The following is a 14,175-nucleotide window of genomic DNA, read 5'->3' as shown; positions in this document are numbered from 1 at the left end:
GCCTTCTTTTCTTCCCCCCTATGAGATATTGAGGAAAGGTTTAAGCCTATCTTTAAATGTAAAACTGAAAACTCAAAGCTCAGCTCTACACCACTCAGCAACCAAAGTAATGAAATTACAATGAAGAATATCTCAATAAAACCCATATATTATCAATTCATCATTTTCATACTACACTACTAGTACACTGTAAATCTCCAACCAACATTACCCAACAAAAAAGAAGAGGGAAAAACAACCCACTAAAACAAAAATGAAGAGGTACACCAAATAGCAGTGGTTTATTGTTGTTGTGAAAGTAATAGATAGTTTTCATTTTCAGTTGATGGGTTTGAGGTCCATGATGCTGGTGAGGTTGGGGGCATAGAGCTTGTAGACGATGGCCTGCCTCTGAGCGACCTCCAACTGTGCTTTGCCGTCGGAGTAGGCTGAAGAAAGACGAGAGGGCTCCGAGACGGACTTGTTGTGGCGAAAGGCGTCGATGGTGCGACGCTTCGTGTACTCTCTCATGTTGTAGTCGCACAACTGCCTGCCTGTGCACAGCAGCGACCGGAATAGCCTCAGCACCTCCGCTTTTGTTAGGGTCGACGCCATTTCCAAGAGAGAGTGAGCACTGAAGATCAGAGAGAGAGAGAGAGAGCAAACGACATATCGTTTAATCAGAGAACATATTTTGAAGTATTCGACCCAAAAAACAGAAGATATATATGCCACAGGCCAGCAGCACATAAGCAATCAGCATAATAATTCTTGCAACTAGCTCCACATTTTTTCAAAATTATATATGATTATAAGTACTAATCATATTTGTTATTGCTAACATCACCAAATTTGTTCAAAGGATGTGAGTAAACTTGGTATAGTTAGTCCTAATTTGTTTTGTTACATAATTAACCCTAAATTCTCAAAACTCAATAATAACAATATTTGTTTATGTTAAATTACACAAAAATCATTTTCATTTGCTGATAAGTGATGAATATCATATGGAATCCAGATGAGTAGAAGATAACAGAGAATATGAACATCAAAAACTTATTATGAACTCTTTTTACTTCTTATTCACGCACTTTATTGCACAGAATTTACAATTGCCGTTGGATCACAAATTCTGCAACTCAGTCTGCTAACAATTACATAGAAGTTCTTAGGGGTTGAGGGCAGAGAAATCATGCACAAGCTGGAGCAGCAAAGTGAGGTAACACCACAAACTTGATGGACAAAGGGGTGATGGATATTGGAGAATTCTCGTCGACACGTTTGGGTTCCAATTCCGGGATGTTTCCATCCTTGGTAACCTCCAATGGAGTTCCATTGAGAACCATGGTTTTGCTTGTAAGGTGCCCATCTTTCGGAGTCAAATGGTATTCTTCCCTGTACAATGGACCATCTGATGCTTTGCGTCCAACCCAAGAAACCGTTCTCTTAAGACCACGCCTGAAAGAACTTTCTTTTGGACTATGTTTTTCTTTAGCAACCAAATTGCATTCCAAAACATTTTCAACATTGGCAATGAAATCAGTCTGATTGTTTAAATTGATGAGGAGTAGAGTAATACCCGTCTGCAACAATAGTTACAATATCATGAAAAGAGTCAAAAACTGGTAGTAGACTAGTAGTAAGATCAATGGATTCGCTTAGTAAGTAAAAATTGGGGAGAAAGAAGAACACGAAAAACTTGGAATTCAGTTAAGTATTCAAGTTTACTGCCTATAAGCTCAGCGTAATACAGACTTACTCTTCCTTTCGAACAATGGGCATAAGCGCGTAAATCTGATGAACCATTGTTGTTAACAGAAAGGACACCTTGTCCCATAAGTCGATGCCATAGAAGGGCACTATTCAGAATAAAAAAATCAGAGAAACATAAAATTCAGGATTTGATAATTATATCAAGGAAAAGAAAATCCTTCTTATACCCCATCCATGCTTTACCTGTAGTAATCAGGGTTAGGAACAAATGAGGTTCTGTTGAGGAGACCGTAGTTCCCACCAATTAGAGTCTGCCTGCAATATACTCGGGTACTGTACGTGGCTGACATTCCAAGCTGATCCAAGTACCTAAAATTCATATGTATTAGGATTCATAGTTAGTTGATTCAGAGACATACATTAAACAACGGTGAATTTCTCTTTTTCTGCAATCAAAAGCTTGAAATGGAAACACACAATGTTGCAAGTGGTGTGGCAACCAAGATTACCAAAAGCTGTTCACAAATGTGTCAGACACATTATGACCACCGCTGTTATAGGCCCCTCCAGACTCTCCAACCCATATAGAAGCCCAAGGACCGTTCTTTTTCACGGTTTGTTCAAGATCATGGAATGTCCCAGATATATGGTCCAAGTAATGGGGATCCAATATTTTCTTCATCAAATTGGGATCAACACCTGACAATCGGAGCTGAATTGTCAAAGCATAGGGGAAATAGGACCAAGTAGGCTGCATATGTGTGCACATGCATACAGAAGATTTTAAATGGTACTCAACAAGGCTAGCATATAGATCAATTACACATGAAACCATTATATAATTGTGCTATGTCCTTGTAATTATTCAACAAGACTAGCATAAAAATCAGCTCCACATTGAAAACAGAAAAGAAAAGAAAAAGCAAAGCAATGAAGACACTGGAAAATAATCTATGCATATGGGACTCCTATGCGTGAGTACTTTTAACCTAGAAATACTACTGTATAAGCATATATAAAAAGGTATAAACTGTGCAGTTATTAAAAGTTTTACGCACTAACTTACCTGGACCCAAATTGTAGATATGCTGAGTGATAATATCAACTATGCCTGAACCAGAAACCTGAAGAAGCTTGGCAAACCACGTTTGGTCATAGAATCCTCCGGGTGCAACAAGTGCAGGTTTAGTGTGGGACTCATTGTACAACTGATTGATGATGCCTTTAAGCTTGATCAAGTCTTTTCCATATTGTTCAGCTCCAACGCTAGCTCCAACACCACTACCACTGAGCTCATTACCTACAGCAAGATAGACAAATAGAAGTTAAGCAGAAATAGAATGAGTTGCAAGAAAAAGAGATTCGTTTATTGTTCCATACCAAATTCCCATGAATCTATCTGGTATCCCTTTGAAACAGTATAATTAATAAAATCATAAGTGTTGCTAGAGTCCCAATCTCCTACCCAAGCAACCCCGCTGTTGTGTCGCCTCCCCAACAGTGCATTCAAGCTAAATGTGACCATGGACCTGAAATGAAAGATACAAATCATAGGTCACACCACAAGAAAGCCTGCAATTCCTCTCCCCTTCTACCGATTTCCCCGCTTGACACAATAAAATACTTGCAGATGCAAATTTCAATATTCAATGTAGTCCACCATATAATGTCAAGAAATCTCAAGAAATCTTGTAAATTCAGAGTATGATTGATGAAAAGCTTAAAAGGAAAACCTGTACAGTAGTTGCAACCAAACACTAATGCTGATATAGATAAAGCCGTATTTATGAAGTCTTTATAAGGCAAATAGAAAAAGCATCGAAACAAGGGCTTTTATGGTTCATAGGAGTTTCATTAAAATAAAAAGACTATCTGAAATGAATTTTTGAATAAAATGACCAGTGGAAGTTACTGGAACTCTGAAGATAGCTTTGACAATCTAACCAATTAGAGATTGTCCCAATAGTTTTTTGCATTTGACAACCTTAAATATACACAATGAAGACTTTTCTATTTCGGATTTTGTTAGGATAGACAACAACATAGTTCCTCAGAAGACCCTATTAAAATAATCAAGCATAGATGACATAATTCTGAGCAACGAACCAACTCTTTTTTTTTTCTTTTTTTCAAATTTGGTTGGAGTGTGGAAAGTTCATAATATCTTACCCTGTCTTACTGAAAAATTGGTTCAGCTCATCCCATCTACTCATAGGCAAACATCCTCTAGAAAATCCAAACATCCCATTTTTCTGCTTTCTGAAAGGATGGCAAGGATATTTCAAATTTCCTACATCGTACAATAGTCGGTCTTGCAAGGAACCTCCAATTCTGATTCTCAACTGATCGAAAGCTATCCAGCCACCAGTGTAGAAGAATAAATTCATTTCGCAGATAAAGTTATTACAACAAACATAAGTAGAAGACTTTAATTCATCTATTCTAAATGATACTCTATCATAATTTAAATAACTATCATGCCATAATGCCATATGATGCAAACTTATGAATACAGATAGACAAACCTTGGATTGACTTGGCAAGCAAAGGATGCGACAAGTTCTGGAAAAAAAAAGAAAAAAGAAACCCACGGGCCACATCAAGTGTTAATTTAAGCTGATTTTCTTACACTTTGACATAAAAAGAAAAAAAGGAAAGGCATACACAGAGGTGTCTCTGAGTGTTTACCAGATTTAACGCAGATGCAGATCCCCATGGGCAGTGGTTGTAGTCGCACTTGTCATGAGGCCACCAATCAACAGTGGCACAGATAAAATTGTTATCAATTTGTGCAACAGCTAAAGTCCCATCAACTACAATGTTAGTATTTCCAACATCTTGAGCCAAAATTGCAGGGAGAGAAATCAGACAGAGAATCAAGGAGAGGCGGAGTTCCATAGGAAAATCAATTGCAGCAGTCTTGCTACCAGCTCAGCTAATTTAAATCAACTGCAATAAGAGAGATAAACTTTTGAATGAGAAGCAGATAGAGTCCTGACACTTTGCACGTTCTTAAGAATGATAGTATTAGCAATTACATAATCTGACGAGAAACAGAATCAATAGTAACAATTTCAGATCTCAAATTCAAGATATAACATCAAAAGACTAATTCATCACGTCAAGAAGCAGAGGCATTTCACTTACTACCAGGGCCTAACATAAAAGCAGAGCATATATAAGGCTACCCAAACAAAATTCAAGACAAATATGGACAACCCAGTTGAGAATTACCACAAATAAAATCGAAACAAACTAAAAATTTAGATTTCAAGAATCAGTTATGTGAAGAACTTAATCAGAAGCAACCCAGACACTGTTTAATAAAAACAAGGCTAACCAAGATGAAAACTAAGCTCCAAAACTCAAAATTTACCAATAACGACTCCATTAGTGAAGCTCAAACTCAAGGAAACTTCCTTCAGATAAAGCACACCAATACTGTGAAGTGTGATGCTTTTAAGCAAATAAACCAACTTCATCTATCGTGACTTGGAGCTTTTTGACATTGCTGGACCATTCGAGGACATGGATATTGGGTTGGGTGAAATGGGTCAGTCTCAGGCTCTCAGCTTTGAGGAAAATTTAGCTCACATATGATTGTGAACTGTTCATGGTTACATTAGCATACTGATGAAGTCATGATATGCATGTGCTGCAGGCAAAAAGACAAAAGGAAAACTTTTGAGAGGGTAGATGTGAGGAACAGTTAAGTATCATTTAATGGAATGGTTGAGTTCCGATCAAGTATTATGATAATCTTAATTTAGTGTGCAAAACAGTAAAAGTTAGAGCGTTTGGTTGGATTCGCGTGCAATTTTTATTTGCAGATATTCCAATCTGTCAGATGGGCTTAGCTAATAGGTTATAGGTGTGTGTTTCTTAAAATAAAAAAGGAGCTGCTATTTGCACACCCCTATTTTTCTCTTTGCACACCCCTAACATCCTAATTTGTGAAATTACTTAATTGACACAAAGAGAAAAGACCAAAAAGGACAACCTTTATTATTTGAAAAAAAAAAAAACTCTCCTTACACACCCATCCCAACACTCTTACACACCCCACCCAACACTCTTAAACCTCAGCCAAAATACTCTCATTGCACACCCCCTCCTCTCATAACCTCTTCTCTTCATTTTTCCTCCATTAAACCCTAAGTTTTCATTTTTCCTCATTGAAAGTGTTTACCCATTTTGCCAAATAAGTCTTCATTTTCATGAATGGAGCCTTCACTCGTCCCGTATTCGCCTTCCGACGAGGTATGATCGTAATTTTTTGAGTTTTTTTTCATCTTTTTCATTTCCTGTTCGCGGTTCATTCGGCGAACCAGTACCGAACGTTTCTGCATTGTTCGACAGATGACTACCGAACATAACTAACATATTCGGTGGTTATCTGCCGAATGAAAATTACAAAAAAATTTAAAAAAATCCATTCGGTGACTGTTTGCCGAATGAACTTATAAATTTCGACAGACACATGCCGAACATTGTACATATATTCGGAAGACATCTGTCGAATGAAGTATTTTGTTTACAAAAATCGATATTGTTCGGTAGTCAACTGTCGAACTAAAGTTATTGGTTCGGTAGATTACTACCGAACAATATGATTTCGTTCGGTAAGCTTCTACCGAACAGATTCATTAAGTTCGGTAACCTTCTACCGAACGTACTGTTTTGACATTATTTTCATGTTTTATGTGTAGGATGATGAACCGACTGAGCAATATGGTGGTGCTTCTACTCGAAACAGCAAGGTTGAGGACTACATTGGGGCCGAGGTCAAGGTCGAGGTCGAGGCCAAGGTTTTGACCGAATACTCACGTGACTATAGTAATGAATTCACAACAAACGAGGTATGAATTTGTTATTTGGGAAATATATGTTGCAAATGTAGTTGAAATGTGAATAATGTAAATTTCATATGTGTAGATATTTCATTCGAGGGATGCATTGGTTAGCTGGGCACGTGCACAAGGAAGGACGAACAACATAGTCATTGTCATAATGAGGTCTAATACAGCAGGGGTGGGGAAGAAGAAAGCTAGAGTGTTCCTTGGTTGCGAACGAAGTGGTCACCATAGGCCATCCAAGTATGATGCTGATAGTTGTATAGTAAAACGTCTTAAGGATGGTAGGGACTCTACTACAAAAAGATGTGGATGCCCCTTCTCATTAAAGGGTGTGCAAACTGGTAATGAGGATGAATGGATGCTAAGTGTGGTATGTGGAGTGCATAACCATAGAGTTTTAGTTACTGGTGAAGGACACTCATTTGTGGGGAGATTATCTGAAACAGAGAGTTCTTTATTGGTGGATATGTCTAAGAGTTTAGTGAAACCGAAGCAGATTCTGACCATCTTGAAGGAAAGAGATTATTCGAATACAACAACAATCAAAACAATATACAATGTCAGACACCGCAATAGGGTGAAAGAGAAGGCTGGAAAAACTGAAATGCAGTGTTTGCTAAGTAAGTTATCTGAACACAAATACTTTGAGTGGCATAGATGTTCTGGTGGTGATGATATTGTGACTGATTTGTTTTGGAGCCACCCTGGTTGTGTTGATCTCTTACGTGCATTTCCACATGTATTGATCATGGATTGCACGTATAAGACTAATAGGTACCGTCTGCCACTCTTTGAGATTGTTGGGGTCACATCCACAGGCATGACTTTCTCAGTTGCATTTGCTTACATTAGTTATGAGAAGGAAGACAATTACATTTGGGCTTTGACTAGATTGAGGTCGTTACTCAGCGATGATTGTCTTCCTGGTGTGATTGTCACAGACCGAGATCTAGCACTCATGAATGCAATCTCTGCAGTTTTTCCTACTGCTAGACATTTATTGTGTAGGTGGCACATTAGCAAAAATGTGATGGCAAATTGCAAGAAAAAGTTTGGAACCAAGGATGATTGGGATAAGTTTTATAGTTCATGGTATTCCTTGGTAAATTCAACGTCAGAAGATGTGTATTTAAGAGACTTACAGCAGATTGAATCTAAGTTCGGTTGGGTTCCTGGAGTTATTGACTATTTGAAGGACACTTGGTTGATACCTTTCAAGGAGAAGTTTGTGGCTGTATGGACAGACACATGTATGCATTTTGGTAATACAACTTCCAATAGGTAAACACTTTCACATATTTGGCATTACTTGTTAATTATTATATTGTGTTGTATATAAACTAACTTGACTCTATTAATAGGGCGGAAAGTGCACACGCGAAGCTAAAAAGGGAACTTGGCTCTAGCCAGCTTCCCTTTGATACCTCTTGGGCACATATACACTCATTGTTAGTATTGCAGCATACACACATCAAGGCATCATTTGAGAAGAGTCGAACGTTTGTCCAAGTCAAAATGAGACAGCCGGAATTGAAAGATTTGATTGGTTATGTATCTATGGCGGCATTGACTATAATTGCTTGTGAGATTGGCCGGTAATTTGGATACTAACTCAACTATAATTACTACCATGAACACTTCATTAATGTGATGCTTACTGACTAATATAATTCTTTTCTTTTTGTAGGGCCGATTCAAATCTGACTGGAACATTACCGTGTGATTGCACGATTCGCCATACACATTGTTTGCCATGTGCACATGAGATTTTGTCGTATAGGCGACGTAAGATGCGTATTTCACTTGATTCAGTGCATCCCCGTTGGAGAAAGTTGGATATGCTTCACGAACCACAAGTGATAGTGTCAAATCCACCGGTTCAGTCAACACTTGATAGACTAGCAATATGGATGGAAGGACAGAATGAGGACACTAAGAGGATGATGAGTTTAAAAATAGAAGAGCTTATGAATCCAGAGATAACGGTGCTAAAAGAACCGCGTGCGAAGGTAAAGACTAAAGGGCGCCCTAGTAAAGCCGAAAATTCTACCCGCCGTTTGCCATCTGCCTTCGAGTATGCACTTTCGGGTCAAGGTAGCCACTCACCATCACCTACAATATGTACAGTTGGCACCAATTCACCAAAGAAGATGCCAAAGGCAAGAGTATCAAAATTGAAGGTATATAATTCATTTGGATGATCTTACTTTATTTTACTAATACTCATTGCATAATCGGATTTATTTATATTTTTCTACAGGCATGTAAGACATCACTCACGCCATCTGTTCCGACCCACCGGTATACACAGCAATTCAAAGCTAGCATTAGGCCATTCATTACCGGTGCCACTGATGTGAAATCCGACGGTCATTGTGGGTATAGAGTCGTAGCTTTGGCATTGGGGTTGGGTGAAGATGCGTGGCAGAAAGTGCGTATAGATTTATTCCACTCGTTACGGTCATTGTCCATCCTATATGAGTCCATATTTGGTCGATCTCGAGTTGCTGAGCTAAATCATTCGATTGAGTATTTTGAAGAACCTCTTATTGCACCAAAGGATTATTGGATGGACATGCCGGAGATGGGATATGTTATCGCGACATGCTATGGTGTAGTGGTGACCCATGTATCTAGGTCGTTATGCTTAACATGCCTACCATTTAGCGTACACCCAGATATACTAGAGGGATCCGAGATTCGTGAGATTGGTATCGGTTTTGTCAATGACGATCATTTCGTACAGGTATAATCATTGAACTACATGGTTTGTTTTATTGGATATTTAAATTATCTTTATAGGTACACTTAGTGGATATTTATTCTATATTTATTGAACTCATGTGTAATGCTATTTTATAGGTACACTTAGTACCGGATCACCCCATGCCACCTATTCCTACTGTGTGGACCTTGCATGCCACCGAAAGCGCAAAAATGTGGTATACTAGATACCAACATCACCTTGAGCAATTCAAAGAATTTGTGTGCCATAGTGATCCATCCACACAAGAACCAGTGTCTCTTGATAGTGATTGATTATGTTCTGGACTTGATGCATTTACATTGAGTTATGATGAGATTATTGTATTATTTAAATATATATAAGTATGTGGATTTAAGTATATATAAGTATTTGGATATTTTTTTTGCATGAACCTAAGTATTTCACATAAAAAATGAGGTGGATTCAATTATATAAATTAACCATAGTATTTGACATAAATAAAACCTTATCTAGTTACGGAAACTACAAAAATATCAAGTTATAATCATTGGCGGGGACGCCGCCTCGAACCGCGTTGGTATGTCATAGTGTCCTGCAAATGCGTCCCCTGTAAAATATGTTGCAAACTCTGAACCGACTGATAGAGGTAAGTAGGACGTGTGATAGCAACTTCTTCGCCCATGTCAATAATCGGCTGGGTAATCCGTAGCATCCGAGCCTCACGCTCCTAAAAGCCAAAATATGCGAACATTAACAGATGCAATAGGAAAATGAGAAAATTTATTGTGTAAATTTACGTACCCGATAGTATGCAATATCCGATGTGGCGTGTGGGTCAAATGCACCTCTGCGAGTAGGGTTGTGGACGATTGGATGTGATATAGAGGTGAACCAATCGAGGTACCCTCTCACAGTATCCGATGGCCGCCTCACCGGTATACTGCGCGCCTCCTCAGACAACACGTGATTCCCCCATGCCTCCCACATACCAGCTAAATAGTTGTACATGGGTCTGTATGAGTGCGCATTCGAACCTCTAACCCCCTGAAAAACCGCACGTGGTGCAGGGGGGATCGTCTGTACCCTCCCAAACTGCCTAAGTACTCTCTCGGGACAATAAGGCTCAACAACATCAAAACACCTTATCATCCTTGTGAAGAATGCTATAGCTGGCAATGGGTGTGCTTGTCTTTGGGATTTGTATGGTTCCCAAATAACCTGAAAAAAAATAATAATATTATATAGTTGAAAACATAATATAATCCTAAATTTATAAAAATAATTGTAAATTACAAATCTACCTCGTCAGCCGACAAAACATCAAGTCGTTGCCGTATTCTTTGCACTGCTTCAAGATCACTGCCACCATCCCGCCTTGGAGTCCAGCGGAGCGCACGAGGGGTATTCTCGGAATAATTCATATCGTACGCTGGACCGAAAATGGTGTGCATGTGCTCGTACACCCAAGCCTCTATCAGTGTCATATATCCGCCGATTTGTTTGACACCAGCTCGAGAGGCAAATCCAAACTGCCTAAACAACCATGCTAGGCATCCAGCGCCCCATGCATAATGGCTAACGGTGTCTAGATTAGTGAGCAGTCTGAGATATTGCACTTGTACCCTTGTGTCAGTCTTATCTACAAACAGGGTACAACCCAATAAATACAACAGATACGCCCGGGCTGCACATTGGATTTCATGCTCAGAGTCGGCATCAGTGACATCACTAAAGCACGTACGTAACCACTCTAATCGTACGTACTCACCACCAAAGTCCATCAACTGCTCTGATGCCTGATCCCCACTAACTCCTAAATATGCAGTTAGTAGATATTCACAAGTAATGTTATCCTCCACAAGTGTAGCCACTGGTGCACCACCAACCGGAATGCCTAAAATGTTGGCTACATCATCTAGTGTGATGGTCATCTCACCAAAAGGCAGGTGGAATGTATTGGTCTCCAGATGCCACCTCTCAACAAAAGCGGACACCAACACTTTGTCAACCGTACGATAAGAACACTGCACCAGTGATGTCAACCCAGAATTAAGGACATATCCCTTCAACCGGTCATTATCTGTTCTGGCCCACAACTTCCACTCACGAAGCTTGGTGGTTTTGGACATGCACCTCAAAGGCTCCCGTTCCTAATTCAAACATAACCAAAGAAATTCACTCATTATTACTGCAAGTTGCACAAGAATAAAATACCAACTGTTAAAAATCATACCTCGTTGTTCCAAATTTCAGCAGCTACGTGAGTTCCATAACTCCTCAGCAGGGACGTGTCAATGGGACCTCCCGGGAAAGGCTCAGCAAGCTCATTGGGATTATCCTCATTGTAATCCTCAACCGGAACTTCAGCTTGTTCAGGAACTGCCTCACGACTAGCTCGTGCTTGTACTAGCCTTCTTCGCCCAGATGCTGTGGGTCGTGTTCTTTGCATATCATCGGCAACATCGGGGACTTCCCCTCTAGATGAAGATGCACCACGTCTGATTCTTCTTCTGTCCATCCTATAATTTCAAACAAGAAATTGAAAATTGTTTTAGCAAATATATGATTTTTTAAAAGCTAAAAAAAAAAAAAAAATTTCAACACAGGTGGTTCGGCAGTCAACTGCCGAGCAAAGTGAAACTGTTCGGCAGTTGACTGTCGAACACAGTTCCACCATTCGGCAGATGGCTGTCGAACCAAAATAGGGAAATTCGAAATTTTCCATTCGTTCGGTATCGTGCTGCCGAACTAATTCAATTTGTTCGGCAGGTAACCACCGAACCAATATTCATTGTTCGGCAGTCACCTGTCGAACCAAAATATGGGCATTTTCTGATTTTGCATTCGTTCGGTAGGGTACTGCCGAACCAATTCATTTAGTTCGGTAGATGACTGCCGAATAGAATGAATTCGTTCGGCAGACCAGTGCCGAACGAGCTGCGAAATCAGAAAATGGAGGAACCCCGAAAATGCTCACTCCAAAACCCGAAATCCTCCCTACAAATCTAGTGAAACAGACGAAAAAGGTATTTGGGATGGATTAACTAATTCAAATTAGATAAAAAAGTATTAGATTTACATTTACAACTAATGTATTTGAGAAACTCACTGAATATTAGAGCTGTTGGGGCAATGGTGGGTGTCGGGGCAATGGTGGGTGTCGGCAATGACGGTGGTGATGAAGCCGGAGATGGGTGTCGGCAATGGTGGGTGTCGGGGCAATGGTGGGTGTCGGCAATGGTGGCTGTGGGGGTGTGTCGGCAATGGTGGCTGTGGCTGTGAGGTGAGATGGGGTGAGGTAGGGGGTGTGTAGTGTAGATGTGTTTGTGGGGGTGTGTGTTTGTGGGGGTGTGTAATGTTTGGGTTGAGAGGGTGTGTAAAGAGAAATTTAGACTTGGTTGTGAGATTGGGGTATTTTGGTCATAATAGGGGTGTGTAAAAAAGAAATTTTATGTTTGACAAATTAATAAGGGGTGTGTAGGAGAAATTTGTGTGCAAAGAGAAAAATAGGGGTGTGCAAATAGCAGCACTCAATAAAAAATGTAAAGAGGTTTATCTTTGCCTAGAAGTTATGCACTTATGCCAACACCAAATGGTCTTCTCCTAGAATAAAGGGTTTTGCTTTTCCCTTTGAAGAATGTTTTTGAAGTTTGTTTATTTCAGAATTTGACTGTGGTTTTATCAAATATTTTTCTTTTTTCTTGTTGCCATCATGGGGAAAGTTGTTATTTTTTATTTTTTATAATGAACCATAGCATAGAAGGACGGCTAATTGCATTAGTTAAATGATAATTGCGTTATGTCACTCTTTTTGCTATCTTCTCTTTTGTAATAAGCCATTTATTTTTGTTTGCCTTAGTTATATAGGCAACAACCAATGAACCATTGTTGATTGTAAAGATGTATAAACGTCAAAGAAATTTGATATTAACAAAATAAATTATATAGCAATACCATCGAGTATAGCTAGACCATATATCATATATGGGATCTCATCTCCTCAGATACCAACACTTTTTTGAAGTGAGTTTTGTATTATATTCCAGATATATTCTATTGTACATAATTACATATTATTTATATATTTGGAAATATATATTATATATGGGGCCAGAAAGATAACAGCATCATAGTTTTGGTCACCTGTCACTCCCTCTATTCATATTTTAAAGAGAGGTTCCTACCATACTAACGTGTAGCTTATTGAACATTTGTGGTAGAGTGGTATACTTAATTGCATGCAACACTAGTACTCATCAGCTATTAAATACACTCCAACACAGGGGATCCGGGCTCTCATTCTTTACCAACCACATCCCCACATCATTATTTACCACTCAATCCATAAATTCTATTCCATTCTAATATTTATTTCACAAGATAACTCCAATCCAAGCACATTATGACAATGAATGTGAACTTAGATTTTACATTCCTAAATAAAAAAAAAACCATGACACAATTCAACTCGTACAGATGGTTAAGTGAAAAATAACAAGCATAAAACGACCTACAATATCCTAGATATTCAAATTCTTATGTGTATTGTTTCATATCAGATTTTTCATTTCTAAGAAAATAAAAGAGATGATATGTTAGAAAATAACTTCCCATTTCATAGAAAATAGAAAAGTTTCCCATTCTCATGCATGTATACACATGATAATTATAAAATACTATTTTTGCAAAGAAAAAAATTTACATGTAATGAGAATATACATCATTTATTTCATAAGAAATAGATATAAAGAGATGTGTAAAATAATGCACAAATATATTTGTTGCACTTTAGTTTTTCTCTTTTGCAAATAATATTTCAGTAAAAGGTTAAGGCTTTGACTTGATGTACCAAAAAAGAAAGAAGGGTCGGAGGGCCTTGAGGCCTTCCTTGGGACTTGG

The 14,175-nt window shown here is 38.8% G+C and overlaps 3 protein-coding genes and 1 pseudogene across 5 annotated transcripts; 1 reads left to right on the top strand and 3 right to left on the bottom strand.

Moving 5' to 3' along the window:
• Positions 1–18: 18 nt before the first annotated feature.
• LOC147275021 (uncharacterized) lies at positions 19–1,188 on the bottom strand (annotated as a pseudogene). The gene is made up of 2 exons (XR_015124173.1): positions 1,071–1,188; positions 19–613 (listed from the first exon to the last, which is right to left on the bottom strand). The product of XR_015124173.1 is annotated as an uncharacterized LOC147275021 (transcript).
• Positions 1,010–5,408, bottom strand: GUS2 (glucuronidase 2). Of its 2 annotated transcripts, none has more exons than XM_086256112.1 (10): positions 5,069–5,408; positions 4,381–4,641; positions 4,218–4,254; positions 3,862–4,045; positions 3,073–3,221; positions 2,759–2,992; positions 2,202–2,391; positions 1,936–2,061; positions 1,739–1,838; positions 1,010–1,562 (listed from the first exon to the last, which is right to left on the bottom strand). In XM_086256112.1, exons 2-10 carry the CDS (start codon positions 4,588–4,590, stop codon positions 1,170–1,172), a joined length of 1,623 nt encoding a protein of 540 aa, XP_086112238.1. In that variant the 5' UTR covers positions 4,591–4,641; positions 5,069–5,408; the 3' UTR covers positions 1,010–1,169. The 2 variants fall into 2 exon arrangements, with proteins under 2 accessions (XP_086112238.1, XP_086112239.1); XM_086256113.1 differs by having other exon boundaries at positions 5,170–5,408.
• A 505-nt stretch (positions 5,409–5,913) lies between these two features.
• LOC147275019 (PKS-NRPS hybrid synthetase cheA-like) lies at positions 5,914–9,587 on the top strand. The gene is made up of 7 exons (XM_086228381.1): positions 5,914–5,952; positions 6,402–6,551; positions 6,628–7,829; positions 7,910–8,143; positions 8,236–8,728; positions 8,809–9,294; positions 9,411–9,587. Exons 1-7 carry the CDS (start codon positions 5,914–5,916, stop codon positions 9,585–9,587), a joined length of 2,781 nt encoding a protein of 926 aa, XP_086084507.1.
• Positions 9,588–9,759: 172 nt separating this feature from the next.
• On the bottom strand, positions 9,760–10,874 carry LOC147275018 (serine/threonine-protein phosphatase 7 long form homolog). The gene is made up of 3 exons (XM_086228560.1): positions 10,578–10,874; positions 10,078–10,494; positions 9,760–10,003 (listed from the first exon to the last, which is right to left on the bottom strand). Exons 1-3 carry the CDS (start codon positions 10,758–10,760, stop codon positions 9,821–9,823), a joined length of 783 nt encoding a protein of 260 aa, XP_086084686.1. The 5' UTR covers positions 10,761–10,874; the 3' UTR covers positions 9,760–9,820.
• Between the last annotated feature and the right edge of the window lie 3,301 nt (positions 10,875–14,175).

The sequence above is a fragment of the Dryas octopetala genome, chromosome 9 (assembly GCF_963921425.1).
Source record: "Dryas octopetala chromosome 9, drDryOcto1.1, whole genome shotgun sequence".
Lineage (NCBI taxonomy): Eukaryota > Viridiplantae > Streptophyta > Magnoliopsida > Rosales > Rosaceae > Dryas > Dryas octopetala.
Note: the sequence above shows the minus strand (reverse complement) of the source record. Positions and strands in the feature narration are given on the sequence as shown.

Excerpts from the sequence above, each read along its gene's own strand:
- LOC147275019 (XM_086228381.1), top strand. The coding sequence starts at position 5,914 with ATGGAGCCTTCACTCGTCCCGTATTCGCCTTCCGACGAG. Across the intron at positions 5,953-6,401 it reads CGTATTCGCCTTCCGACGAG|GATGATGAACCGACTGAGCA; the intron begins GTATGATCGTAA and ends TTTTATGTGTAG. Across the intron at positions 9,295-9,410 it reads ATGACGATCATTTCGTACAG|GTACACTTAGTACCGGATCA; the intron begins GTATAATCATTG and ends GCTATTTTATAG.
- GUS2 (XM_086256112.1), bottom strand. The coding sequence starts at position 4,590 with ATGGAACTCCGCCTCTCCTTGATTCTCTGTCTGATTTCTCTCCCTGCA. Across the intron at positions 4,046-4,217 it reads GCTTGCCAAGTCAATCCAAG|CTTTCGATCAGTTGAGAATC; the intron begins GTTTGTCTATCT and ends GTGGCTGGATAG. Across the intron at positions 2,062-2,201 it reads ACATTTGTGAACAGCTTTTG|GTACTTGGATCAGCTTGGAA; the intron begins GTAATCTTGGTT and ends TATGAATTTTAG.
- LOC147275018 (XM_086228560.1), bottom strand. The coding sequence starts at position 10,760 with ATGACACTGATAGAGGCTTGGGTGTACGAGCACATGCACACCATTTTC. Across the intron at positions 10,495-10,577 it reads ATGTTTTGTCGGCTGACGAG|GTTATTTGGGAACCATACAA; the intron begins GTAGATTTGTAA and ends ATTTTTTTTCAG. Across the intron at positions 10,004-10,077 it reads CGGATATTGCATACTATCGG|GAGCGTGAGGCTCGGATGCT; the intron begins GTACGTAAATTT and ends TTTGGCTTTTAG.